The sequence below is a fragment of the Lepidochelys olivacea genome, assembly GCF_965140295.1.
Source record: "Lepidochelys olivacea isolate rLepOli2 genome assembly, chromosome: 9".
Taxonomy (NCBI): Eukaryota; Metazoa; Chordata; order Testudines; family Cheloniidae; genus Lepidochelys; species Lepidochelys olivacea.
In genome coordinates, this window is record NC_140419.1 from 103576841 (window position 1) to 103602492 (window position 25652).

General features: G+C 47.2%; 1 protein-coding gene across 4 annotated transcripts in view; it reads left to right on the forward strand.

Annotated features, from left to right (window-relative positions):
• TAF1 (TATA-box binding protein associated factor 1) overlaps positions 1-25652 on the forward strand; it is a 140077-nt gene that overhangs the window by 79918 nt on the left and 34507 nt on the right. For all 4 annotated transcript variants that reach the window (XM_084639995.1, XM_084639996.1, XM_084639997.1 and 1 more), the window contains exons 24-29: positions 7053-7266; positions 9885-10050; positions 12282-12493; positions 12752-12860; positions 13533-13631; positions 22067-22244. In XM_084639995.1, coding sequence (XP_084496121.1) covers positions 7053-7266; positions 9885-10050; positions 12282-12493; positions 12752-12860; positions 13533-13631; positions 22067-22244 — 978 coding nt within the window. The remainder of the gene's footprint in view (positions 1-7052; positions 7267-9884; positions 10051-12281; positions 12494-12751; positions 12861-13532; positions 13632-22066; positions 22245-25652) is intronic.

Genomic DNA, 25652 nt, shown 5'->3' on the forward strand with positions numbered 1-25652 from the left:
CTACATCTGTTCAAGAATCCTCACTGTGAATAGAATTTATTCTGGGAGAGTCTAGATGCTGTTACAGCCAGGGCATATTTACAGGTGATTGCTTCCTCTCCAACACTGGGCTCATACAACAAATTTGTCTGAGCCCCAGAATGTCCATATGATCCTATCTGGTGCTGTTGGGTCATGTGGCTGCGAGTACTTATGTGATACCATTCACGAGACTTCACCTCAGATGTCTACAGGCCTGGTTGTGGACCATCTATGCTTCTGGCAAACAGAGTCTCAACTTACTTGTCACGGTTCTCCAGACCGTCTTAACCTCATTTACTTGATCAGAAGACAGGAGGACAGTATGTGTGTGGGTTCCAATCAACTCCCCATTTCCAACAAAAACTATGACAACAGACATGTCCCTCTTAATTTGGGGAGCTCACATGGAGGAACAGGTTTCCCCAGGTATATGGTCCCCTCAGGAGTTTATGCTTTACATCAATGTGTTGGAGCTAAGAGCAGTCAGAGTAACTTGCAAACAATTCCACCCTTGCATCCGCAGCCAGTCAATCCAGGTAGTTGTCAGGCTGTACACCACTGTCTATATTAACAAGCAGGGCGGAGCATGCACTTCACAGCTGTATGTGGAGGCCATTGCCCTTTGGAGTAGGCGCATTCCCATGCAAATAACCCTATCCACTGTCCATCCACCAGGGATCCACAACACCCAAGCAGATTCTTTGAACAGATATTTCTCCACAGAACGTGAGTGGGGAATTACACAACCTCCTACTCCAGGTGGTGGTTCAGGTGTGCAGCCTCCCATCCACAGACCTCTTTGCATCCCAAGTTAACAAGGGTGAGGAGTTTTGCTCTAGAGGATCTCTGGGTGACGCATTTCTGATACAGTGTTTGGGAGCATTCCTATCAATTCCTCTCTTAGCTTGAATGTTGAGGAACATCAGGCAGGACAAGGTGCAAGTCATTTGTATAGCAGTGGGTTGGGCCTGATGATTCTGTTACCTGATGCTTCCACAACTGTTTGCCCAACCTCTTCTCCACCTTCTCCTGATATGTCAGCTATTAACCCAGGACAGGTTTCAGAGTAACAGCCGTGTTAGTCTGTATTCGCAAAAAGAAAAGGAGTACTTGTGGCACCTTAGAGACTAACCAGTTTATTTGAGCATAAGCTTTTGTGAGCTACAGCTCACTTCATCGGATGCTTAAAAGTGGAAAATGCAGTGAGGATCTTTTTATACACACAGATCATGAAAAAATGGGTGTTTATCACTTCAAAAGGTTTTCTCTCCCCCCACCCCACTCTCCTGCTGGTAATAGCTTATCTAAAGTGATCACTCTCCTTACAATGTGTATGATAATCAAGGTGGGCCATTTCCAGCACAAATCCAGGGTTTAACAAGAATGTCTGAGGAACAGGGTGGGGGGGTAGGAAAAAACAAGGGGAAATAGGACAAAGGATGGATTTGCCACCCCAACCCAGACAGGGTTTATCTGAGAGCATGGTATTTGGGAGGATGTTGGCATTAGAGGAGGCCTGTTTGTCTGATATCCAAGCCATCCTGCACAGCAGAAGAAAGAACTCTACCCGGGTTATAAAGTGAAGTGGGAAGATTTATGTTTTGGTGTGACGGCCAAGGAATTTCCGCTTTACAGTCTAAGACCCCAGATGTATTGGGCTACCTCTTAGCTCCCTCAGGGTACACCTGGAGGCCATCAGCACATTTCATCCTCCGGTAACCACTTTAACTGTTTTCCCCACCCAATCGTTGCCTGCTTCCTGAAGGGTATGATTTGAGCTTTCCCTTGAGTGGCAAAACCAGTACCAACCTGGGATTTTAAGTTTTATTTATCAACCCTCCTTAAGTCACCATCTGACCGCTTGGAATTCTGCTCTCTACTATATCTTTCTACGAAGGTAGTGTTTCTGGTTGCTATCATGTCGGCCAGAAGAATTGGGGAGCCTAAGGGTACTTATTGGTGACCCTTCTTGTACAGTTTTTTGCAAGGAGGTGGTATCCATGGGACTGCATCCTAAGTTCATCCTTTAGATGGTGTCATCAACCAAACTATCCATCTATCTGTGTTTTATCCTAAGCCTCATTCTACCAGAGATAAGGTCATGTGACATTCATTAGACAAGCACAGCGTTCTTGCTTTTTACTTGCAGAGATCGAAATAATTTTGTAAGTCCCCTAGACTCTGTCTCTTTTGTGGAACATAGAGGCCATCTCCTCCCAGAGGCTGTTGAAATGGATCTCAGGTGTATCCAACTCTGCTATGAGATACACAATGTATCCCTGAAGGGCAGCATGAGAACTCACTCCACTAGACCTCAGGCAGCATTGGTAGTCTTCCTTAAAAAATGGTCCCCTTACTGATGTCTTTAAAGTGATGTCTTGGGAATTCCATATTGAGTTTTACTAGACACTGTGGATTTGTGCAAGCAGCTGATTCTGATTCCTCTCCAGGCAGGGCAGTTCTGGAATCTTTTGTGTCATAGGACTCCAGGCACCTGCCTCCTTACAAAGACACTGCTTGGGAATCTTCTGAAGTGCACTACATAATAGGGACAATCATTCAAAGAAGGAGGAGGGGTTACTCACCTTGCAGTGACTTGAGTTCTTTGAGATATATTTTCTCTACATGTAGTGCACTACACACCCGCTTTTCCCACTGTCTGGTTTCTCCTGTACTGGGAACTGGCGGTGAAGAAGAAACTAAGATAGCAGTAGTCTGGCAGCCTCCTTTATTCCCCTGGTATGGATGATGATGAGAGATGGAGTGCATACTTGGACCACATGAACTCTGCTAGGGAAAAAATCTCCAGTCCTGGGTTCATGGAACACGTGCAATCCTGAAGTGTTCTACACATGGGACAACACATCTGGAGGAACTCCAGTCACTACAAGGTGAGTAACTCTTCCTTACAGACCCCTTTACAGGAGAACTTGTTCCAGAACTCTGCTTCCAGAAAGATGTGTGGGCGTGGCTAACCCAGTTGTTTTCCTTTCTTTCAGGCTTATGGACTGCATGTTTTGAGATGTGCTTTTAAGGATTAAGTACTACTATTGTTTGTACTTGCCTTTTAGTAATTAAGTAATTTCTATAACATTACTGCTGTATCTTGGGTTCCTCTGTCTGATTTTTCTTCCTCGTGTCCAGGGCAGCTACATAGTGCAGCTATCTAGGCAGAAATTGCAATGGAAGAAATGACAGAAGCTAAATGTGTATGACCTAGATATTTATATAACACTTGGGTGCCATGGTTTAACTTCTCCCAGTTAATATGTGAAATCTTTGTTCATGCTGATACTGCATTTCAGAGTAACAGCCATGTTAGTCTGTATTCGCAAAAAGAAAAGGAGTACTTGTGGCACCTTAGAGACTAACCAATTTATTTGAGCATAAGCTTTCGTGAGCTACAGCTCACTTCATCGGATGCATACTGTGGAAAGTGTAGAAGATCTTATTATATACACACAAAGCATGAAAAAATACCTCCTCCCACCCCACTCTCCTGCTGGTAATAGCTTATCTAAAGTGATCACTCTCCTTACATTGTGTATGATAATCAAGGTGGGCCATTTCCAGCACAAATCCAGGGTTTAACAAGAATGTCGGGGGGGAGGGGGTAGGAAAAAACAAGGGGAAATAGGCTACCTTGCATAATGACTAAGCCACTCCCAGTCTCTATTCAAGCCTAAGTTAATTGTATCCAATTTGCAAATGAATTCCAATTCAGCAGTTTCTCGCTGGAGTCTGGATTTGAAGTTTTTTTTGTTGTAAAATAACGACTCTCATGTCTGTAATCGCGTGACCAGAGAGATTGAAGTGTTCTCTGACTGGTTTATGAATGTTATAATTCTTGACATCTGATTTGTGTCCATTTACTCTTTTACGTAGAGACTGTCCAGTTTGATCAATGTACATGGCAGAGGGGCATTGCTGGCACATGATGGCATATATCACATTGGTGGACGTGCAGGTGAACGAGCCTCTGATAGTGTGGCTGATGTTATTAGGCCCTGTGATGGTGTCCCCTGAATAGATATGTGGGCACAGTTGGGAACGGGCTTTGTTGCAAGGATAGGTTCCTGGGTTAGTGGTTCTGATGTGTGGTATGTGGTTGCTGGTGAGTATTTGGTTCAGGTTGGGGGGCTGTCTGTGTAGGCAAGGACTGGCCTGTCTCCCAAGATTTGTGAGAGTGTTGGGTCATCCTTCAGGATAGGTTGTAGATCCTTAATAATGCGTTGGAGGGGTTTTAGTTGGGGGCTGAAGGTGACGGCTAGTGGCGTTCTGTTATTTTCCTTGTTAGGCCTGTCCTGTAGTAGGTGACTTCTGGGAACTCTTCTGGCTCTATCAATCTGTTTCTTCACTTCCACAGGTGGGTATTGTAGTTGTAAGAATGCTTGATAGAGATCTTGTAGGTGTCTGTCTCTGTCTGAGGGGTAGGAGCAAATGCGGTTGTATCGCAGAGCTTGGCTGTAGACGATGGATCTTGTGGTGTGGTCGGGGTGAAAGCTGGAGGCATGTAGGTAGGAATGGCGGTCAGTAGGTTTCCGGTATAGGGTGGTGTTTATGTGACCATTGTTTATTAGCACTGTAGTGTCCAGGAAGTGGATCTCTTGTGTGGACTGGACCAGGCTGAGGTTGATGGTGGGATGGAAATTGTTGAAATCATGGTGGAATTCCTCAAGGGCTTCTTTTCCATGGGTCCAGATGATGAAGATGTCATCAATATAGCGCAAGTAGAGTAGGGACGTTAGGGGATGAGAGCTGAGGAAGCATTATTCTAAGTCAGCCATAAAAATGTTGGCATACTGTGGGGCCATGCGGGTACCCATAGCAGTGCCGCTGATTTGAAGGTATACATTGTCCCCAAATGTAAAATAGTTATGGGTAAGGACAAAATCACAAAGTTCAGCCACCAGGTTAGCCGTGACATTATCGGGGATAGTGTTCTTGATGGCTTGTAGTCCATCTTTGTGTGGAATGTTGGTGTAGAGGGCTTCTACATCCATAGTGGCCAGGATGGTGTTATCAGGAAGATCACTGATGGATTGTAGTTTCCTCAGGAAGTCAGTGGTGTCTCGAAGGTAGCTGGGAGTGCTGGTAGCGTAGGGCCTGAGGAAGGAGTCTACATAGCCAGACAATCCTGCTGTCAGGGTGCCAATGCCTGAGATGATGGGGCGGCCAGGATTTCCAGGTTTATGGATCTTGGGTAGTAGATAGAATATCCCAGGTCGGGGTTCCAGGGGTGTGTGTGTGCAGATTTGATCTTGTGCTTTTTCAGGGAGTTTCTTGAGCAAATGCTGTAGTTTCTTTTGGTAACTCTCAGTGGGATCAGAGGGTAATGGCTTGTAGAAAGTGGTGTTGGAGAGCGGCCGAGCAGCCTCTTGTTCATATTCCGACCTATTCATGATGACAACAGCACCTCCTTTGTCAGCCTTTTTGATTATGATGTCAGAGTTTTTTCCTGAGGCTGTGGATGGCATTGTGTTCCGCACGGCTGAGGTTGTGGGGCAAGTGATGCTGCTTTTCCACAATTTCAGCCCGTGCACGTCGGCGGAAGCACTCTTGGTAGAAGTCCAGTCTGCTGTCTCGACCTTCAGGAGGAGTCCACCTAGAATCCTTCTTTTTGTAGTGTGGTAGGGAGGTCTCTGTGGATTAGTATGTTGTTCAGAGGTATGTTGGAAATATTCCTTGAGTCGGAGACGTCGAAAATAGGATTCCAGGTCCCCACAGAACTGTATCATGTTCGTGGGGGTGGAGGGGCAGAAGGAGAGGCCCCGAGATAGGACAGCTGCTTCTGCTGGGCTGAGAGTATAGTTGGATAGGTTAACAATATTGCTGGGTGGGTTGAGGGAACCATTGCTGTAGCCCCTTGTGGCATGTAGTAGTTTAGAAAGTTTAGTGTCCTTTTTCTTTCATAGAGAAGCAAAGTGTGTGTTGTAAATGGCTTGTCTAGTTTTAGTAAAGTCCAGCCACGAGGAAGTTTGTGTGGAAGGTTGTTTTTTTATGAGAGTATCCATTTTTGAGAGCTCATTCTTAATCTTTCCCTGTTTGCTGTAGAGGATGTTGATCAGGTGATTCCGCAGTTTCTTTGAGAGCGTGTGGCACAAGCTGTCAGCATAGTCTGTGTGGTATGTAGATTGTAATGGATTTTTTACCTTCAGTCCTTTCGGTACGATATCCATCTGTTTGCATTTGGAAAGGAAGATGTCTGTCTGTATCTGTACAAGTTTTTTCATGCAGTTGATAGATTTCCACTCCATTCGGCTAAATGCAGTGCCTTGCATAATGACAGGTTTCAGAGTAACAGCTGTGTTAGTCTGTATTCGCAAAAAGAAAAGGAGTACTTGTGGCACCTTAGAGACTAACCAATTTATTTGAGCATAAGCTTTCGTGAGCTACAGCTCACTTCATCGGATGCATACTGTGGAAAGTGTAGAAGATCTTTTTATACACACAAAGCATGAAAAAATACCTCCTCCCACCCCACTCTCCTGCTGGTAATAGCTTATCTAAAGTGACCACTCTCCTTACAATGTGTATGATAATCGAGGTGTGCCATTTCCAACACAAATCCAGGTTTTCTCACACCCCCTCCCCCCACACACACAAATTCACTCTCCTGCTGGTAATAGCTTATCTAAAGTGACCACTCTCCTTACAATGTGTATGATAATCAAGGTGGGCCATTTCCAGCATAAATCCAGGGTTTAACAAGAACGTCTGGGGGGGAGGTAGGAAAAAACAAGGGGAAATAGGCTACCTTGCATTGATGAGCACCAATAAAAGAACCTGCATAGATAAATCTTTGTAACTTCTCATCTTATCTTTCTGCTCATACCATGGTATCTGCATGCCTTACACCTGCATCCTAGATTCTAGACATGGTATCTTAGATTCTCAAACAAACAGGTTTGTCCCTGTCCCTGCTCTTTGGTATTGGTGTCTCATGATCTCTCAGGACAAAGGGAATGTAAAATTTGACATTTCTAGAGCATGAACTGTTTTGGAAACCATTAAAATAATCTCTTTTGCAGCATCAGCTTCGGGCACCTCAGCAGGCTCTCACAAAGATGATGACACTGCCTCTGTAACCAGTCTCAATTCCTCTGCCACTGGCCGTCGCCTCAAAATCTATCGCACGTTTCGAGATGAGGATGGGAAAGAGTATGTACGGTGTGAGACAGTTCGTAAGCCCTCTGTCATTGATGCCTACAGCCGAATACGGACCACCAAGGATGAAGAGTTCATGTAAGGCCTTAGAAGACTCTTCGTTTCCTTCTGGCATCAGTAATGTAGAGTGTTGGCACATGCAGTTCCTGGCTGTGGGGGAATTACTGCTGAAAAATACTGAATTCAGTATAACTCAATTGAGAATGCACTCTTTTGGCTGCAGGTGGGATGGCTCTTATGCCTGCTGCATGGCAGGAAGAGGTATGTTCCCCATGACCTGTGGAGCAGTCTCTCTGGCTTTGTCCAGTATCTAATGAGAGAGAGGTGAAAATCTCCAATAGTGCAATTGTCCAAATACACATAATTTCCCCTCTGTTTAAAATGTGTTGTCTTTTAATGTGGTTTAATTTGCTCAGCAGTGCTGATGTCTGGGATTATTGTAGGTGAAGCAAACAGCCACACTTATAGTTAAGGTTGCCTAACTCTTTCCATTGTAAGACCCTGTTTCAGTTGCTTTATAACTCTGCCAAACTTTAATAATTTGGGATGAAAATTTTCATGCTAGATATCTGTCTCTAGCTGAATTTTTTGGAAAGTTTAAACAAAGATGGTTCAGCCACTTAAGGAAATGGAAATGTTTTGCCAGTGTAAATTATTATAACTGTTTCTTTGAGAAGTTCTAGTACCTTTATACTTTGGTGCATGAACTTGAAAGTTGGAAAGGGGTTGCCCTCGGATCATAGGGCTGCCTTTTTTGCTGTCTTTGTGAAATACCAGCAAAATTCCAGCTGTGTTGTAAGCCTCTGAAAATGCTATTTGCATGTCTTCATAGGTTTGTCAGAGGCTAGTAGATAAATTCTCCAAAAATTCTATTTACACTTAGCATACGCTAGTCCAGTGCTGCAGGGATTGGGTAGGATTTCCCCAACAGTTGCTCATTTTAGCTGCAGAGGGGGTAGGAGCAAAAGAGATAGGCAGAAAGAGTCTGAAACAACTAGAGAACACCCCTCACCAGAACTCATCAGAACCCAAGATTTCTGAGTCCCTATGTTTCTCTCCTGACTAGCAAAAAGCTATAAAAGCCACTGGCAAAGTTTGTCTCTCCCTACCTAGTGACTGGTCCACATGGAGGATAATAGCTTACTGCTGCTACTAGTTACTCTTTTAGCTCCAGTGGCAGAGGACTGTGCTGTAGATCTAAAGTTTTCAGCCCTGCTAAGAGTTATGTGGGGATCATCATGGTTCCACACGCTAGAATTTCTGATTTTTTTTTCAGTTTGCTTTATTAAAAGCATAGGCTGCTAATGGAACCTTAAACTGACTGCCTTGTATATATCCTTTGATAGTCTTTAGTTACGTGATCACATACTATTTTGTGCACAGGATGGACTGTACTAAGGGCATGAATCAGGGTTATGTAGTAAATGAGACCATTGTCCATAGGATCGTTACCTCACTTATAGTAGAAATTGAGAAGTGTATGGTGAATGAGGCAGGGGATTGCAGGAAGAGAAAGAATAGTCTTGGGGTTAAGGCAGAGGAATTCCACCATGGAGAATTGGATTCTATCCCTACCTCTGCCATAAACTTTTCACGTTGTGGGCACTATGTACTCATTTTGTGTGCTTAACTTGAGACACGGAGGGCCTCATTTGCAAAAGTTCTGTGTGCTCAATTGCAATAAATTTTGATGTGCTTTGAACATATAAAATTTTAAATACTCTGAAAAATCGGGCAATAAGCATCTCAAATTGGGCACCCCAAATTAGTGGACACTTCTGACAATTTTGACCTTAATCTCTTTGTGCGTCAGTTTCTAATCTGGAAAATAGGGATAATCTCATCCTCTCAGCTCAGAAGGGTGTTATGAAAATAAATTCATTAATGTTTGTGAAGCACTTGAAAATTTATAATGATAAATACAATAGAAAAATCCAGGAAATTAATAATTCTGTACTTAGCGTAGAGTTTGGATGGTGTGTGTTAAATGAGGTTTGAGGTCATTGCACATTAAGGATAATGAAACATATTTAATACCCATTTAGAGAGCACTGTTTATCTTGTGCACTGAATGAGGCAGGGGCCTGTGGAAAAAACAGCATGTGATCCTGTAATTAAAGGCTGTATCATAATGTATCTGCATAAGACGGCTGAATTATGGTTGCACAGGCAATCTGAATGCTCGACTTTGTAATCCTAATATTCTTTTAATATAGGGATTTAAAAGATATTTCATACCTTCTAGTTTAGTAAATCTACAGTGTATCTAAAAAAGAGACTGATTTGTCCAGATAGTCTGTGACCAGTGCCATGTGGGTCAACCAGTCAGAATCTCAAGTGTCTCCTTCACCCCAGGACTGGCCAGGCCTGGCCTGGGCGTGTTGCTGACGTGTCACAATAACTGCATTAGAAAAGAGATCTTGTTCTACTGCCCATCCACCCTCTGCATGTTGACTTGTGTAGAGATTACTGCTCCCATCAGTGAAACTAGGTAAATCCTGTTCATGGGAGGAAATGTTTAAAAAAAAAAAAATACTAGTGCTTTTCATGAACGTTTGGGGATAAGGCTCTGCTGCTCCACCACTCTGGCTCTTCTGGAAGGAATGCTACTGTGGGTGTTCAAGTTTCAGGAAAACGGGGCTGGCAGAAGGATGCTTGGCCACTTGTAGACCTAGATTAAAATCTCTGTGTTCCAGACGAAAATTTGCCCTCTTTGATGAGCAGCACCGGGAGGAGATGCGGAAGGAGCGGCGCAGGATCCAGGAGCAGCTAAGGCGACTCAAACGGAACCAGGAAAAAGAAAAACTCAAGGGCCCACCAGAGAAAAAACCCAAGAAAATGAAGGAGCGGCCAGATCTGAAGGTAACTAAGCATCAAGTAAAACAAAGCAATCCAAGGAAGAAAAGCCAGTGGAATACAGTGTCCTAGCAAATCTTCTCCTCATTTGGACAGAAGAAAGAGGAGAAAACTATGGGATAGGATTATGACAACATAGGTGCTGTTTCCACAGTCTTAATATCAAGTATAAGTCACACACTCCATGCTTAGCTTTGCCCTATAACATGATCCAGAATATCCCAGTTCCAGTACTTCCAGATTAAGTGCTAATGACTCTTACCTTGACATGAGCAATTTTCGGCTATCAAGTAATTAAAAAAATTAATTGCATGATTAATCGTGCTGCTAAATAATTGAATACCATTTATTTAAATATTTGTGGATGTTTTGTACATTTTAAAATATGTTGATTTCAATTACAACACAGAATACTAAGTGTACAGTGCTCACTTTATATTAATTTTTTATTACAAATATTTGCACTGTAAAAAACAAAAGAAATACCGTTTTTCAGTTCACCTAATACAAGTACTGTAGTGCAATCTCTTTATCATGAAAGTTGAATTTACAAATGTAGATTTTTTTTATACATAACTGCACTCAAAAATAAAACAATGTAAAACTTTAGAGCCTACAAGTCCATTCAGTCCTACTTCAGCCAATCACTCAGACAAACAAGTTTGGTTACAATTTGCAGGAGATAATGCTGCCTGCTTCTTGTTTACAATGTCACCTGAAAGTGAGAACAGGCATTCGCATGGCACTGTAGTAGCTGACACTGCAAGATATTTATGTGCCAGATGTGCTAAAGATTCATATGTCCCATCATGTTTCAACCACCATTCCAGGGGACATGCATCCATGCTGATGACGGGTTCTGCTCAATAACGATCCAAAGCAGAGCGGACTGATGCATGTTCATTTTCATCATCTGAGTTAGATGCCACCAGCAGAAGGTTGATTTTCTTTTTCGGTGGTACAGGTTCTGTAGTTTCCACATCTGAGTGTTGCTCTTTTAAGACTTCTGAAAGCATGCTCCACACCTCATCCCTCTCAGATTTTGGACGGCACTTCAGATTCTTAAATCTTGGGTCGAGTGCTGTAGCTATTTTTAGAAATCTTATATTGGTATCTGCTTTACGTTTTGTCAAATCTGTGGTGAAAGTGTTCTTAAAACAAACAAGATGTGCTGGATCATCATCCGAGACTGCTATAATATGAAATATATGGCAGAATTTGGGTAAAACAGAACAGGAGACATACAATTCTCCCCCAAGGAGTTCAGTCACAACTTTAATTAAGCGCATAATTTTTTTTAACAAGCACCACCGGCATGGAAGCATGTCCTCTGGAATGGTGGCCAAAGCATGAAGGGGCATATGAATGGTTAGCATGTCTGGCATGTAAATACCTTGCAAAGCCGGCTACAAAAGTGCCATGCAAATGCCTGTTCTCGCTTTCTGGTGACACTGTAAATAAGAAGCAGGCAGCAGTATCTACCATAAATGTAAACAAACTTGTTTGTCTTAGCGATTGACTGAACAAGAAGTAGAACTGAGTGGACTTGTAGGCTCTAAAATTTTACATTGTTTTGTTTTTGAGTGCAGCTATGTAACTAACAAATAAAAAAATCTACAGTTGTAAGTTACACTTTCACAATAGATTGCACTACAGTACTTGTCTGCAGTGAATTGAAAAATACTATTTATTTTGTTTTATCATTTTTACAGTGCAAATATTTGTAATCAGAATAATAGTGAGCACTGTATACTTTGTATTCTGTGTTGTAATAGAAATCAATATATTTGAAAATGTAAAAAAAAATCCAGTAATATTTTAAAAATTTTAATTGGTATTCTATTGTTTAACAATGTGATTAATCACTATTAATTTTTTTGAGTTAATTGCGTGAGTTAACTGTGATTAATCAACAGCACTAATTATTTCCTTTAGATGTTATCTGGAGCTAGAACATCAGGCCAGTAAGAAGCTGCTATCTTACTGGTAAATTGGTAATTATCTTACCTCTAAATCAAATGGTGGATTCTCTGTCTCTGACTTCAAATTAAGACTAGATGTCTTTCTGGAACTTATACTTTAGCCAAATACAAATTATACAGGGCTTAAAACTGATAGCTGAGTGAAATTTAATGGTTTGTGATTTGTGAGAGGTCAGACTAGATGATCTATAGTTCCCATCTGGCCTTCAACTCTGAATAAATTTTAATTGTTCACCTTGTTGATCTTTTCTGCAGTTAAAATGTGGAGCCTGTGGTGCAATTGGACACATGAGAACTAATAAATTCTGTCCCTTGTACTACCAAACGAATGCCCCACCCTCCAACCCTGTTGCCATGACAGAGGAGCAGGAGGAAGAGCTGGAAAAGACAGTTATTCATAATGATAATGAAGAGCTTATCAAAGTGGAGGGGACCAAAATTGTCCTTGGAAAGCAACTGATTGAGAGGTGAGGGCAGGACTGGAGGTGCAGGGATGGGTGGTGAGAAGGGCAGTTTCTGGTCTGATGCAAAAGACATACACATCACAGGTGCAGTAGACGCAGGAGTAAAGTGGTTGGGTTTTAGATATATTGTTGATAATGTAGTATTTAAATCCTGATTGAGCTTGGTATTGTACCAGATGGGATCAGTGCTGATTCTGAGGTGCAAGCAGTCTTGTTGGTAAGAGATGCAAAGGAAATAAGAGGTCTATTTCTTTTCTCTAGTGCAGATGAGGTTCGCAGGAAATCACTGGTCTTGAAGTTCCCTAAACAGCAGCTTCCTCCAAAGAAAAAGCGGCGAGTTGGGACCACTGTTCACTGTGATTACTTGAATGTGAGTGTAGATGTAATTGGGTCAATTTTAGTCTCTTCATGTCCAATTATTAAAGCTACATTTTAGTCATGGGTATTTTTAGTAAAAGTCATGGACAGATCATGGGCAGTAAACAAAAATTCATGGCCTGTGACCTGTCCATAACTTTTACTATATACCCCTAACTAAAACTTGGGTGGGGGATGCGGGTTCTCAGGAGGGAGTTTCGGGGAGGTTTGTGAGTGCTCAGGGTGGGGGCAAGGGCAGTGGCGCGTGACCCAGGACCCCTTCTGGCCGGGGGCACAGGGCCTGCAGGCGTGGGCAGTGTGTGGAGCTCCCTGGCCCCCCCGTCTAGGAGCTGCAGGGCCATGCCAGTGGGAGCCAGAGAGCTGCACCCTGAGCCCCCTCCTACACACCCAAACTTTTGAAGCTGGCCCTGGGGCTGCCTGGCTTGGGTAGCACCTGAGCCATCACCAGCTGCTGCAGAAGTCACAGAAAGGCTCGCAGATTTACCCATTGTCCATCCTGTTCAGTCCTTGCACTGCTCCTGGCTATCCATAGTACAGCACATGAGGCATGTATCTGCATATCCACCCATAGAATTAATAAACTAAACCTACAGAGAACTTGTTTAGATTTATATTTTGTGTTTTGGAAGTGCCTTAACTTCCTACTTCTATCTGATTTCTTCAGCGGCCTCACAAGTCAATCCATCGGCGACGAACGGACCCTATGGTAACTTTGTCATCCATTCTAGAGGGCATTATCAACGATATGAGGGATCTTCCCAATGTAAGTTTAGGCCTTGTGGTCAAAGTTCTGTGTCCTGAGAAGGCTAATAGACTGAGTTACGTGGCTGAATCTGAGACCCCAGAATTATGCAACGCTATCCCCACTGGTCCAGTCTAATCAGACTTGCATCCTTTGAATATTGCCCTCAAATCTTCAGTTTATTGTGCTGCAGGTTGTTTTCAGTAAGAGTAACTGAATCATAGATGTCTAGGCAGTATGGTAACTGGAGCTTTTGGATTCAGGAAAGCAGGTAAGCCTTTTTGGCCCTGGGGAGATGATAAATCTCTGCTTTCATTTCCCTCCTGATATCTGAGCAGTAAAGTGGGGAGAGGATCAATGTGGGGAGAAAGGGTTGAATTTTTCATTCACACCCCATTATCTATTACTAATCCAACAATTAGTAAGTAAATTAGCTTCATGTTTCTTTTTAAATGATCAACAGTGGAATAATTCACAATGTTGACATTGTGTCATCGTTAAGCTTCAGACTCAACACCCCACTGATAGGCCTCTTGCATTCTGACCTACATTTTCAAAGCTGTCACCAGACTCATAGACATCATAGAATCATAGAATATCAGGGTTCGAAGGGACCTCAGGAGGTCATCTAGTCCAACCCCCTGCTCAAAGCAGGACCAATCCCCAACTAAATCATCCCAGCCAGGGCTTTGTCAAGCCTGACCTTAAAAATATGTAAGGAAGGAGATTCCACCACCTCCCTAGGTAACGCACTCCAGTGTTTCACCACCCTCCTAGTGAAAAAGTTTTTCCTAATATCCAACCTAAACCTCCTCCACTGCAACTTGAGACCATTACTCCTTGTTCTGTCATCAGCTACCATTGTGAACAGTCTAGACCCATCCTCTTTGGAACCCCCTTTCAGGTAGTTGAAAGCAGCTATCAAATCCCCCCTCATTCTTCTCTTCTGCACACTAAACAATCCCAGTTCCCTCAGCCTCTCTTCGTAAGTCATGTGTTCCAGTTCTCTAATCATTTTTGTTGCCCTCCGCTGGACTCTCTCCAATTTTTCCACATCCTTCTTGTAGTGTGGGGCCCAAAACTGGACACAGTACTCCAGATGAGGCCTCACCAATGCCAAACAGAGGGGAACGATCACGTCCCTCAATCTGCTGGCAATGCCCCTACGTATACATCCCAAAATGCCATTGGCCTTCTTGGCAACAAGGGCACACTGTTGACTCATATCCAGCTTCTCGTCCACTGTAACCCCTAGATCCTTTTCTGCAGAACTGCTGCCGAGCCATTCGGTCCCTAGTCTGTAGCAGTGCATGGGATTCTTCCGTCCTAAGTGCAGGATTCTGCACTTGCCCTTATTGAACCTCATCAGATTTCTTTTGGCCCAATCCTCTAATTTGTCTAGGTCCCTCTGTATCCTATCCGTACCCTCCAGCGTATCAATACATCATTGTATTGGCTTACATTTCTTTCACACTTTGAAGATTATCTTTTCCATGGTAAGGATTAGTGAATTTTTTTAAAATAAAAGCTTAGCACAATTATAGAGCAGATGCAAAAGGGACAATTGTGCAGCAATTTATACAGCTTTATAATTGTATTATGTGGGACTTTGGAGAGAGCTGTTGAATATCGACTTGTTCTTCGAGTGATTGCTCATGTGTATTCCACAATAGGTGTGCGTGCTCGCCAAGTACACCAGTGCCGGAAGTTTTTCCCCTAGCAGCACCCGTAGAGGGGAGCGCCCCAGCGATCCCGGGAGTGGTGCCTCGGTGGTGTGGTATAAGGGGAGCTGCGTGCTCCCCCCACCCTCAGTTCCTTCTTGCCGCCAGTGAAGGTGCATTGGAACTATTCCGCCCCAGCTTTGCTGTAGTTCGTCCCCAGAACTTTTTGTTCGTTCAGTGTTTGTACCTGTAGTTAGTTTGCTGTTCAGTTAATTTGAGTGCCCGGGCCAGGGCATGCCCCGGGTTTTAAGTCGTGTGATACTTGTAGGTGATCTGTGCCAAGGAGTGACCCGCATGCAGACTGTTTACACTGTTTGGGAGAAACCCATATCAGCGATAGTTGCAAGATTTGCAAGTCATTAAACCTTGGAGTGAGAGATTAGGCTCCAGGCTATTCTGATGGAGTTGGCACTGACCCTGACTCCAGTGCGCCGCTCCGAGTCGGCACCAGGCACTGCGGCATCGGTGCACGGTGACCTTTTGGTGCCTTTGACCACTCCCTGTCCACAGGGCATAAGAAGGCAAAGAAAATGCCTTCATCGCTGCTACACCGAGGGAAACCAGGGGCAGAGACTAGACCCATGTTGGACAGTCCTCGATCCCCTCCGGCCTCTAGGCCTCCGACTCACGTAGAGTGGAGTAGCCCAGCTGCTTCAGACCAAGCCTCCCCGGATGTCTGGATGCCCTCTGGTGTGCAGCGACCTTCCGGCGCCTTCGACCAGTCAGCACTGCTCCCTGTCCATGGGGCAAAGAAGGCAAAGAAAATGCCTTCTTTGCAGTTGCACCAAGGAAAACCGGGGCAGAGACTAGACCCATGTTGGGCAGTCCGCGATCCCCTCCGGCCTCTAGGCCTCCAACTCACATAGAGAGGAGTAGCCTGGCCGCTTCGGAAACGCTGGAGGCCCTGCAGATAGCCCTGGACGTCATGTCCATGCCGGTACCAGGAGCGCTGCCGATGTCAGCACCACGCTCTAGGGGAAAGCCACCGCTGGGTTTTCCCAGTCGCCCCCAGCTCAGCACCAGTCTCAGTCCAGGGAACGTTCCCGACACTATTTGCTGCCCAGCGACAGTTCAGGGTGTAGTCCACGTGGATTGCCCTCAACTCCCACCAGACTGTCTGGTTGCGTACCGTCCGACTGAGAGCCGACCGGTACCACTCTGCATCGTGGAGTGAGTACCAACGGGACCGAGGCAGACGTCACCAGAGATCCTCGTCTCATAGGGATTACTGCAGCCGGTCACGGCACGAACGTCGACGCCATTCCCGCTCTGAATCCTGCTCCAAGACTCCGCCAAGGCATCGCCTCCGCAGCCAAGGGCGTCGATCGCCGGCACCTCGCCATCGCGGGTCCGCCCATTGGAGCTGATGGCGGAGCAGCAGCCTACAGAAGGTACCAGTCCTCCACATCGAGATCGCGGTCCCGTGGGCGACTGCCATTCCTCCCGGTCCCATGGCAGCGACAGGTCGTTCATCAGCCCAGCCTCCACTCGTAGTCGCCCTTCCATGTGACAGGCCAGCCAGGCCGAACAACCGGGCCCGTCGGTGCCGCAGACAGTGCAGTGGCACCAAGCCCCGTGGCCAGCCCAATGGTACCAGTGGGCACCGTGGCCCAACACAGCCCCCGGTGCCAGAGCCTCAGAGGCACCGTCGGCCTCCCTCTCCAGACCTCCGAGGAGGTGGTCAGTGGGACATTTGTCCTCGCCACCATGCCTGGAGTCAGACTATGTGGTGCATCCTCCGGTGCCGGCAGACACCCAGAGCACCGTGCCGGCCTCCTCGCCGTCCCTGGATGAGGCGATAACGGCCCTTCCCCCCTCCGTCCCACAGGAGGATTTTAGGGCCCATCAAGAACTTTTAAAAAGGGTGGCATCAAGCCTCCGTCTCCAGGCAGAGGAGTTGGAGGAACCCTCGGGCTCCCTGTTCAACGTGCTGTCCTCTTGGGCACCGGGCAGGGTAGCTTTGCCCCTCCATGAAGGGATGGCAAAAATTTCAAATCCCTTGTGGCAAACACCGGATTCGCTGGCCCCGATCTCTAAGAGGGCAGAACGCAAGTACTTTGTATCCGCCAAGGGGCACAAATACCTCTACGCCCTCCTGGCACCCAACTCCCTGGTGGTCAAGTTAGTCAACCACAGGGAGCGGCAGAGCCAACCAGCCCCTACCCCGAAAAATAAATATTTGCGGAGGCTGGGCTCTTTCGGGAGAAGGCTTTATTCTTCCTCAAGTTTTCAGTTGCGGATGGTAAACCACCAGGTGCTCCTGGGCAGGTACAAATTCAATTTGTGGGGCTCCCTGCCTAAGTTCGAGGATTCCCTCCAGGAGTGCGATAAGAAAGAGTTCAAGGTGCTGGTGGAGGAGGGTACGGCGGCTGCCAGGGCATCACTGCAAGCAGCTTTGGATGCGGCAGACACGGCAGCATGGTCCATGGCCTCTGCGGTGTCAATGAGAAGGGCGTCATGGCTCCTGCTGTCCGGGCTGTCCAGTGAAGCACAGACTGCCATGCAGGATCTCCTGTTTGATGGCAAAGCTCTGCTTGCGGAACAAACGGATACAAAGTTGCATGGCATGAAGGACTCCTGCACGACCCTCCAGACTCTGGGTCTCTATGTCCCGTCTCTGGCCAAATCTAAGTTAAGGCCGCTGCAGGCCCCTGCTCAGGCCACTCAGCCGAAGTACGAGGCTGCCTATAACAAGTCGAGGGTCTATAAAAGGCAGCCTCAGAGACAGTCGCGGCCTGCCCCGCAACCTGGGTCCTCCAAGGGCAAACAGGCGGGGAAAAGGCGGTTATGACGGGACGCTCGGGAGCACCCTGCCAGTTCTCCCCAGGGATCCCCCCTCAATGAAGCTTCCCTTCTATAATCAGTTGTGTGCTTTCCTCCCGGAGTGGTCATGGCTGAAAGGCCAAAGGAGGACTCAGGCCCATCCTGGACCTGCGGGATCTAAACCAGTTCATGGTGAGGCTCAAGCTCCACATGGTCTCACTAGCCTCCATCATCCCCTACCTGCACCCTGGAGAATGCTACGCTTCCCTTGATCTGCAGCACACATACTTCAATATTCACATTTTCGAGGGGCATAGACGCTTCCTCCGTTTTCTGGTGGGGCAGAATCACTACCAGCTTACGGTCCTTCCGCTTGGCCTATCCACTGCCCTTAGGGTATTTACAAAATGTATGTCGGTGATAGCGGCCTACCTCAGGCACCAGGGGTCCAGATCTTTCCTTATCTGGACGATTGGCTGGTCAAGGGCAGCTCCTGGTCGCAGGTGAGGGATCACATGATGCTTCTACTGTCCATGGGTGCCGCCCTGGGCCTGTTGATAAACGATGCCAAGTCCATGTTAGTCTTGGTCCAACGCATAGTGTTTATCAGGGCGCTCCTAAACAACTCGTCGGCCACAGCTTCTCTCCCACTGAACAGGTTTGAGACCCCGAAAGGGCTCATCAACACGGTCACAATGTTCCCGGTGACTACGGCCAGAGCATGCCTCCAGCTATTGGGTCACATGTCGGCATTACGTATGTGGTCCACCATGCCAGACTCCGAATGAGGCCCATCCAGCTTTGGCTGGCCTCGGAGTTCTCCCAGTCCAGAGACAGGATGGACAAGGTCCTCACCGTGCCCGACTCGGTGATCACCTCACTGTGGTGGTGGTCCACCTAAAGCAATATGCTCCAAGGGGTCCTGTTCTGGGACAGGACCCCAACGCTGGAGCTGATGTCCAATGCGTCGACCCTGTGTTGGGGGGCCCATGTGGGGAATGTTCAGACCCAAGGCCTGTGGTCGGCACGGGATCTGTCCCTACACATAAATGTCAAGGAACTCAGGGCGGTACGCCTGGCGTGTGTGGCCTTCCGCTCTCACCTGCAGAGCAAGGTGATCAGGGTCCTCACGGACAACACGGCCTCGATGTTCTATATCAACAGGCAAGGCAGGACCCAGTCCTCTGCTGTGAAACCCTGAGGCTGTGGGATTTCTGTATAGCCCACAACATCTGCCTGAGGGCCTTCCATCTGCTGGGCGCCCGGAATGTGTGGGCGGATCGCTTGAGCCCAGGGACTTCTCCTCCCAATACGAGTGGTCTCTCCACCCGGAAGTGGCTCACCAGCTCTTCCATGTGTGGGGAACTCCCCAAGTGGACCTGTTCACAATGCGGCAGAACCGGCACTGTCCCCGGTTCTGCTCCGGGGGGGATTGGGAAGGGGCGCTATCTCTGATGACTTCCTCCTGTTCTGGTCAGGCCAGTTTCTGTATGCCTTCCCCCTGTTCCCACTGATCAGCAGGGTCCTGGAGAAAATAAATACGACAAGGCACGGGTCCTCCTGATTGCCCCACCGTGGCCCAGGCAACATTGGTACAGGACCCTCATGGGCCTGGCGGTTGCTCCGCCGTAGCCGTTGCTGCTCCGCCAGGACCTGCTCTCCCAGGACAAGGGCTGCCTCCTCCGTCACAACCTAGCAGCTCTCCACCTCACAGCGTGGCTGCTCAGTGGTTAGGTAGAGTGGAAAGGATGTGCTCAGAAGGGGTCCAGCGCGTCCGTCTGGAAAGCAGACGGCCCTTCACACGCTGCGCCTACTTAGTAAAATGGTCCCGGTTCTCCAGATGGGTGGCCGAACGGCGTGTCTCCCCGGTGGCCGCCCCGATCCAGCTTATCCTGGACTACCTTCTCCACCTTAGACCCCTGGGCCTGGCGCCCTCATCAGCCAAGGTGCACCTGGCGGCCATATCAGCCTTCCATCTGCCGGTGCAGGGGCACACGGTATTCCCCCATGCTGTGACTGGCCAGTTCCTCAAGGGGTTGGACCATCTTTTCCTGTATGCTAGGCCCCTGGTCCCGCAGTGGGACCTGAACCTGGTGTTGTCCCGTCTCACGGGGCCCCTGTTTGAGCCGCTAGCCACGTGCTCCTGGTCCCACCTCTTGTGGAAGGTGGCCTTCCTGGTCGCTACCACGTCGGCCAGGTGGGTCTTGGAGCTCAGGGCCCTGACCTCTGAGCCCTTGTACACGGTTTTTCATAAGGACAAGGTTCAGCTCCGCCCACACCCTGCGTTCCTCCCTAAGGTGGTGTCCGCCTATCACATGGGTCAGGACATTTTCCTGCCGGTCCTCTGCCCCAAGCCTCATGTGTCCAGTGAGGAACGCTGCCTCCACACAACTCGATGTGCGAAGGGCTCTGGCTTTCTACCTTGAGCAGACTAAGCTGGTCAGAAAGTCCTCGCAACTGTTCGTCGCCTCGGCTGAGCGCATGAGGGGTCGGTTGATCTCCACTCAGCGTCTCTCCAACCGGATCACTTTGTACATCTGCACCTGTTATGATCTGGTGGGTGTTCCCCCGTCACCGACTGTGAAAGCGCACTCTACTCGAGTGCAGGCCTTGTTGGCTGCCTTCCTGGCCCACGTCCCCATCCAGGACGTTTGTAGAGCTGCCACATGGTCTTCGGTTCACATGTTCTCCTCGCGCTATGCGATCGTCTCCCAAACCAGGAATGACGCTGGGTTCAGCAGGGCTGTACTCCGTCCTGGGAATTTGTGAATTCCGATCCGCCTCCAACAGATATAGCTTGTAATCACCTATTGTGGAATACACATGAGCAATCACTCGAAGACGAAAAGAGAGTTACCTTTTCTGTAACTGGTGTTCTTCGAGATGTGTTGCTCATGTCTATTCTATATCCCGCCCTCCTTCCCCTCTGGGTTTTCTGGCAAGAAGGAACTGAGGGTGGGGGGAGCACGCAGCTCCCCTTATACCGCACCATGGCGGCGCCACTCCAGGGGTTGCTGGGGCGCTCTCCCCTATGGGTACTGCTAGGGGAAAAACTTCCGGCACCGGTGCACGTGGCAAGCACGGACACCTATTGTGGAATAGACATGAGCAACACATCTCGAAGAACACCAGTTACGGAAAAGGTAACTGTCTTTTTCTGGTTTTAGGTAGAGTTGAAATTGATTTTAAAGTATTAGCCAAGATTTACAAAATAGGAACCTAAAGTTAAGTTTCTAAAGCTCTAAACCTACTTTCAAAACACCCAGTAACTCCCAGTAACTCCCACGGAAGTCCTTGTGGGACGCTTCTTCCTCAGAAAGAAAAGGAGTACTTGTGGCACCTTAGAGATGAACAAATTTATTTGAGCATAAGCTTAAGTGAGCTGTAGCTCACGAAAGCTTATGCTCAGTTAAATTGGTTAGTCTCTAAGGTGCCACTAGTCCTCCTTTTCTTTTTGCGGATACAGACTAACACGGCTGCTACTCTGAAACTCTTCTTCCTCAGCGTGGTGGCAAAGTCATAACAGAATAGTAAATTCTGTGGAGAGAAACAAAATACCACAGTCACATACAGGTGGTCTTCAGTATGTGTAGCTGAGTAGGTATGTCTACACAGCATTTTGGAGCACGCCTCCCACTCTGGCCTGATAGACTTGGGATAGTGGGGTCGCACTAGCACCCTAAAAACAGCTGTGCAGACAGCACTTGGAAGTTGCAGGTTGGGTTTTGAGGCCTAAGGTGGTGGGTAGACATCAGAGCCCAAGTTTGAGTCTGACCTGAACTTCAAAGTGGTGTCTATGCAGCTATTTTTAGAGTGCTAGCTTGAGCCCCGATACCCCAAGTCTGTCGACCAGACTGGGAGGCTCACTCCAAAATGCCATGTAGACATACCCTGAAGGGCCTCTCATCTGCTGGCTATTCTGCTTGTGGAGGTTGATGGGACTGAATGCCCATTCTTTTTTGTATTCCTCAGACATACCCATTTCACACACCTGTTAATGCAAAGGTCGTGAAAGACTATTACAAAATCATTACACGGCCTATGGACCTACAGACCCTGCGTGAGAATGTCCGCAAACGTCTGTACCCTTCCCGGGAAGAGTTCCGTGAACATCTGGAGCTGATTGTGAAGAACAGTGCAACGTACAATGGTAGGAAGCTCCCTAAAACACTGAGGTTCAGTTTGTCTTCTGGTGAGCTGTGTTACACTGTGATGGGAATTGTGCATATGCCTTGTGTATGGAATTGGGTGGCATGGGAAAGGGAAAACTCTCATACTCTGCAGGGAAAAGATGAAAGCAGCAAAGTTAACGCTGTTGAAATGGATAAGATGAATATAACAGACTTCTTTAAAGATGATATGAGGACAATAAATTAGTCAGCTTGTTATAAATTTGGAAGGGGTTAACTCTAAACTCTGTCTATTCAAAACAAAATAAGAGGCTTGGGCAGTTAGGAAGTAATGAAGGCTTTATCAGCAGGAGGTCAGATTTGTGGGGGGTGGTACCCTGTTAATTTCTGGCCATAACCTGAGCTTTGTCCATAGGTGAAGCCAAAATGAGTCATTCTTGGTAGAGTGCACTTTATGATAGGATCATCCTTCTCTTTTCTTTCAAACTTTGTTCAGCACTGAGATAGTTACCAATGTTAGTATTTGCATTGTCATATTATGCTTGAAGTGAATTGGGGCAATTCACACCTCTCAAGGGTATTACTTCATATTCTGCAGACTGAGGAGTAGCCTTCATTAGAAAGGCTTTGTCTAGACTACCACTTTTGTCGGTAAACCTTTTGTCAGTCAGGGGTGTGGAAAAAAAACACCTCCCTGACCGACATAAGTTTCATGGGCAAAAGTGCTAGTGTGGAAGCACTATGTTGGCAGGAGAGACTCTACTGCCGACGTAGCTAACGCCAGTAATTGGGGGATGGTTTAATTATGCCAATGGGAGAGCTCTCTCCTGCTGGCAAAGAGCAGCTACATGGGAGACCTTACACTGGCACAGCTGTAGCAGTGCAGCTGTGCTGCTGTAAGATCCATAGTGTAGACATAGCCAAAGGCTTTACTGATACAGCTATGCCAGCAGAACCCCCCTGTGGAGACTTAGACCCTCCGCCCCCAGAGTTTATACCAGCAAAAGGACTTGCCAGGATAGCTGTTTGCATGGGGGTTTTCATAGAATCATAGAATATCAGGGTTGGAAGGGACCTCAGGAGGTCATCTAGTCCAACTGCCTGCTCAAAGCAGGACCAATCCCCAACTAAATCATCCCAGCCAGGGCTTTGTCAAGCCTGACCTTAAAAACCTCTAAGGAAGGAGATTCGATCACCTCCCTAGGTAACCCATTCCAGTGCTTCACCACCCTCCTAGTGGAAAAAGTTTTTCCTAATATCCAGCCTAAACCTCCCCCACTGCAACTTGAGACCATTACTCCTTGTTCTGCCATCTGGTACCAGAGCTTGTTGGCAGAGCTACGTTAGTCAAGGGTGTGGTTCTTTCACACCCTGACCGATGTAAGTATGCTGACCAAATTTTGTGTTGTGGGCTGGCTTCAGGCAGACATCACTATAGTGATTTACATTTGGTTGGTGTTTTCAAGATTTTCATCCCAACTAGAAATGTATTTTTGAAAAATGAATCTTTTGATTTTATAGAGCAACATGCAGCTGCTGGGTAAATGTGCTGATTCGCTGAAAGACCACTGTGAGGCAGCCCTTTTGTGACTCCTGTTAACACAGCTTTTTATCTGACAAGTATTTTTAAAAATATTAGGCACTATATAAGTGCTAAGCCTTGCCATATTCCAGGCCCCATGTATTCAGCAGCAAACAGGATTTAAACTCTGGTAGGCCTCCGTGGATTCTGTAGTAGTCTGGGAAATCTGTAGCCGCTTCATTCACAAAGGAAGCACAGTCTTCGCTCAGTTGGTTTTCTGTGTTTTCTTCACAAACATGAGGGCTAGAATAATAGGTTCTTCTTCGAGTGCTTGCTCATGTCGATGCCAGTCAGGGTGTGTGTGCTGCGTGCGCAGTAGCTGGCAGGTTCTTCCCCTAGCAGTACTCGTCGGTTTGGCTCAGGCGCCCCCTGGAGTCGTGCCTCTATGGTGCCGTTTATAGGGTCCTGCCAACCCACTGCCACTTCAGTTCCTTCTTACCGCCTGTGATGGTTAGCTGGAATGTTCGTTCTCTCTTGCTTCAGCAAGCCTTTCTCCCTAGTAGTCTTCAGACTTTTCTCCTGTAAATAGTTAAATCAGTAGTTAGTAGTAGAAGTAGTTAGTCAGTATATAGTTAGAATTCCTGTAGGGAATTGTTCTGGGGGTACTCCTCGTCGTGTCTCTCCCCAGTACTGGGGCATGCCTCAGTCCCTGGGGTTTAAACCTTGTGCAGCTTGTAGCAAGCTTATGCCCAGGAGTGACCCCCTCACTTCCTGCTTAAAGGGGGAGTTTGGGGGAATTGCATCAAAAGGACTGTTGCACTGGAGTTGGCCTCCACACCGGAGACCTTTGAGGCGGTGACAGAACTTATTGCATTCACGGTGCTGCCTTCTCCACCTAGGCAAGACAAGGGACCGAGCTCAAAAGCAGCGGCACCCCCGAGACCCTCGGTGCCATCCCGAGGCAAGCCAGCGATGGTACCACGTCGTTCGCCATCCCCTCGGCACTGGTCACCGCTACCCTCTGGCAGTGGACAGGCAGGGGAGCCGCACCGGTCCCCAAGCACCTGGCATTGGACTCAAAACAGTCGAGAGCATTTCTACCAGAGTTGCATTTTCAGACCTGCCCTCGGTGTATCGACCAAACCGGGGCAGTCTAGACCAGGTAATCACTCTTTGCCAACCGGTTCTTGAGTCTCTCCTATGGTGGCTCAACCCGCAAGTGGCGTGTGCGGGTATTCCCTACTCCAAACCTCAGCCATCCCTGTCACTGTTTACGGACACATCAGCAATGGGTTGGGGAGCGCATCTATGGGAGCTCAGGGCCTCTAGTCCCAAGCGGAGCTCTCACTTCACATCAACGTCAGTGAGCTGAAGGCAGTCCGTCTGGCATGCCAGACCTTCCAAGCTCACTTGGAGGAGAGAGATGGATCAGTCATGACAGACAATACAACAGCGATGTTTTATATAAACAGACTGGGGCTTGATTGCAGACCTGTTCCTTCTTCCCTGGAATGACCACCTCCTTTATGCATTTCTATCCATCCCACTCATCCACAAGGTGCTACTCAAAGTTCGGAGGGACAAAGCCTCAGTAATATTGATAGCTCCAGCTTGGCTACGTCATTACTTGTACACGTCTCTTCTGGAGATATCAGTGGAAACTGCGATCACCTTACCGCTGCTCCCAGACCTGATAACTCAGGACCACAGCCGCCTTCAGCACCCCAATTTCGAATCTCTCCACCTCACGGCTTGGAAACTCCATGGCTAAACCCAGCGGAGCTGGCTTGCTCTGATCCAGTTAGGGAAGTCCTCCTTGGAAGTAGTAAACCATCCACTAGGCAACCTACCTAGCCAAATGGAAAAGATTCACAATTTGGTCATTGCAAAAACACGTCTCCTATGC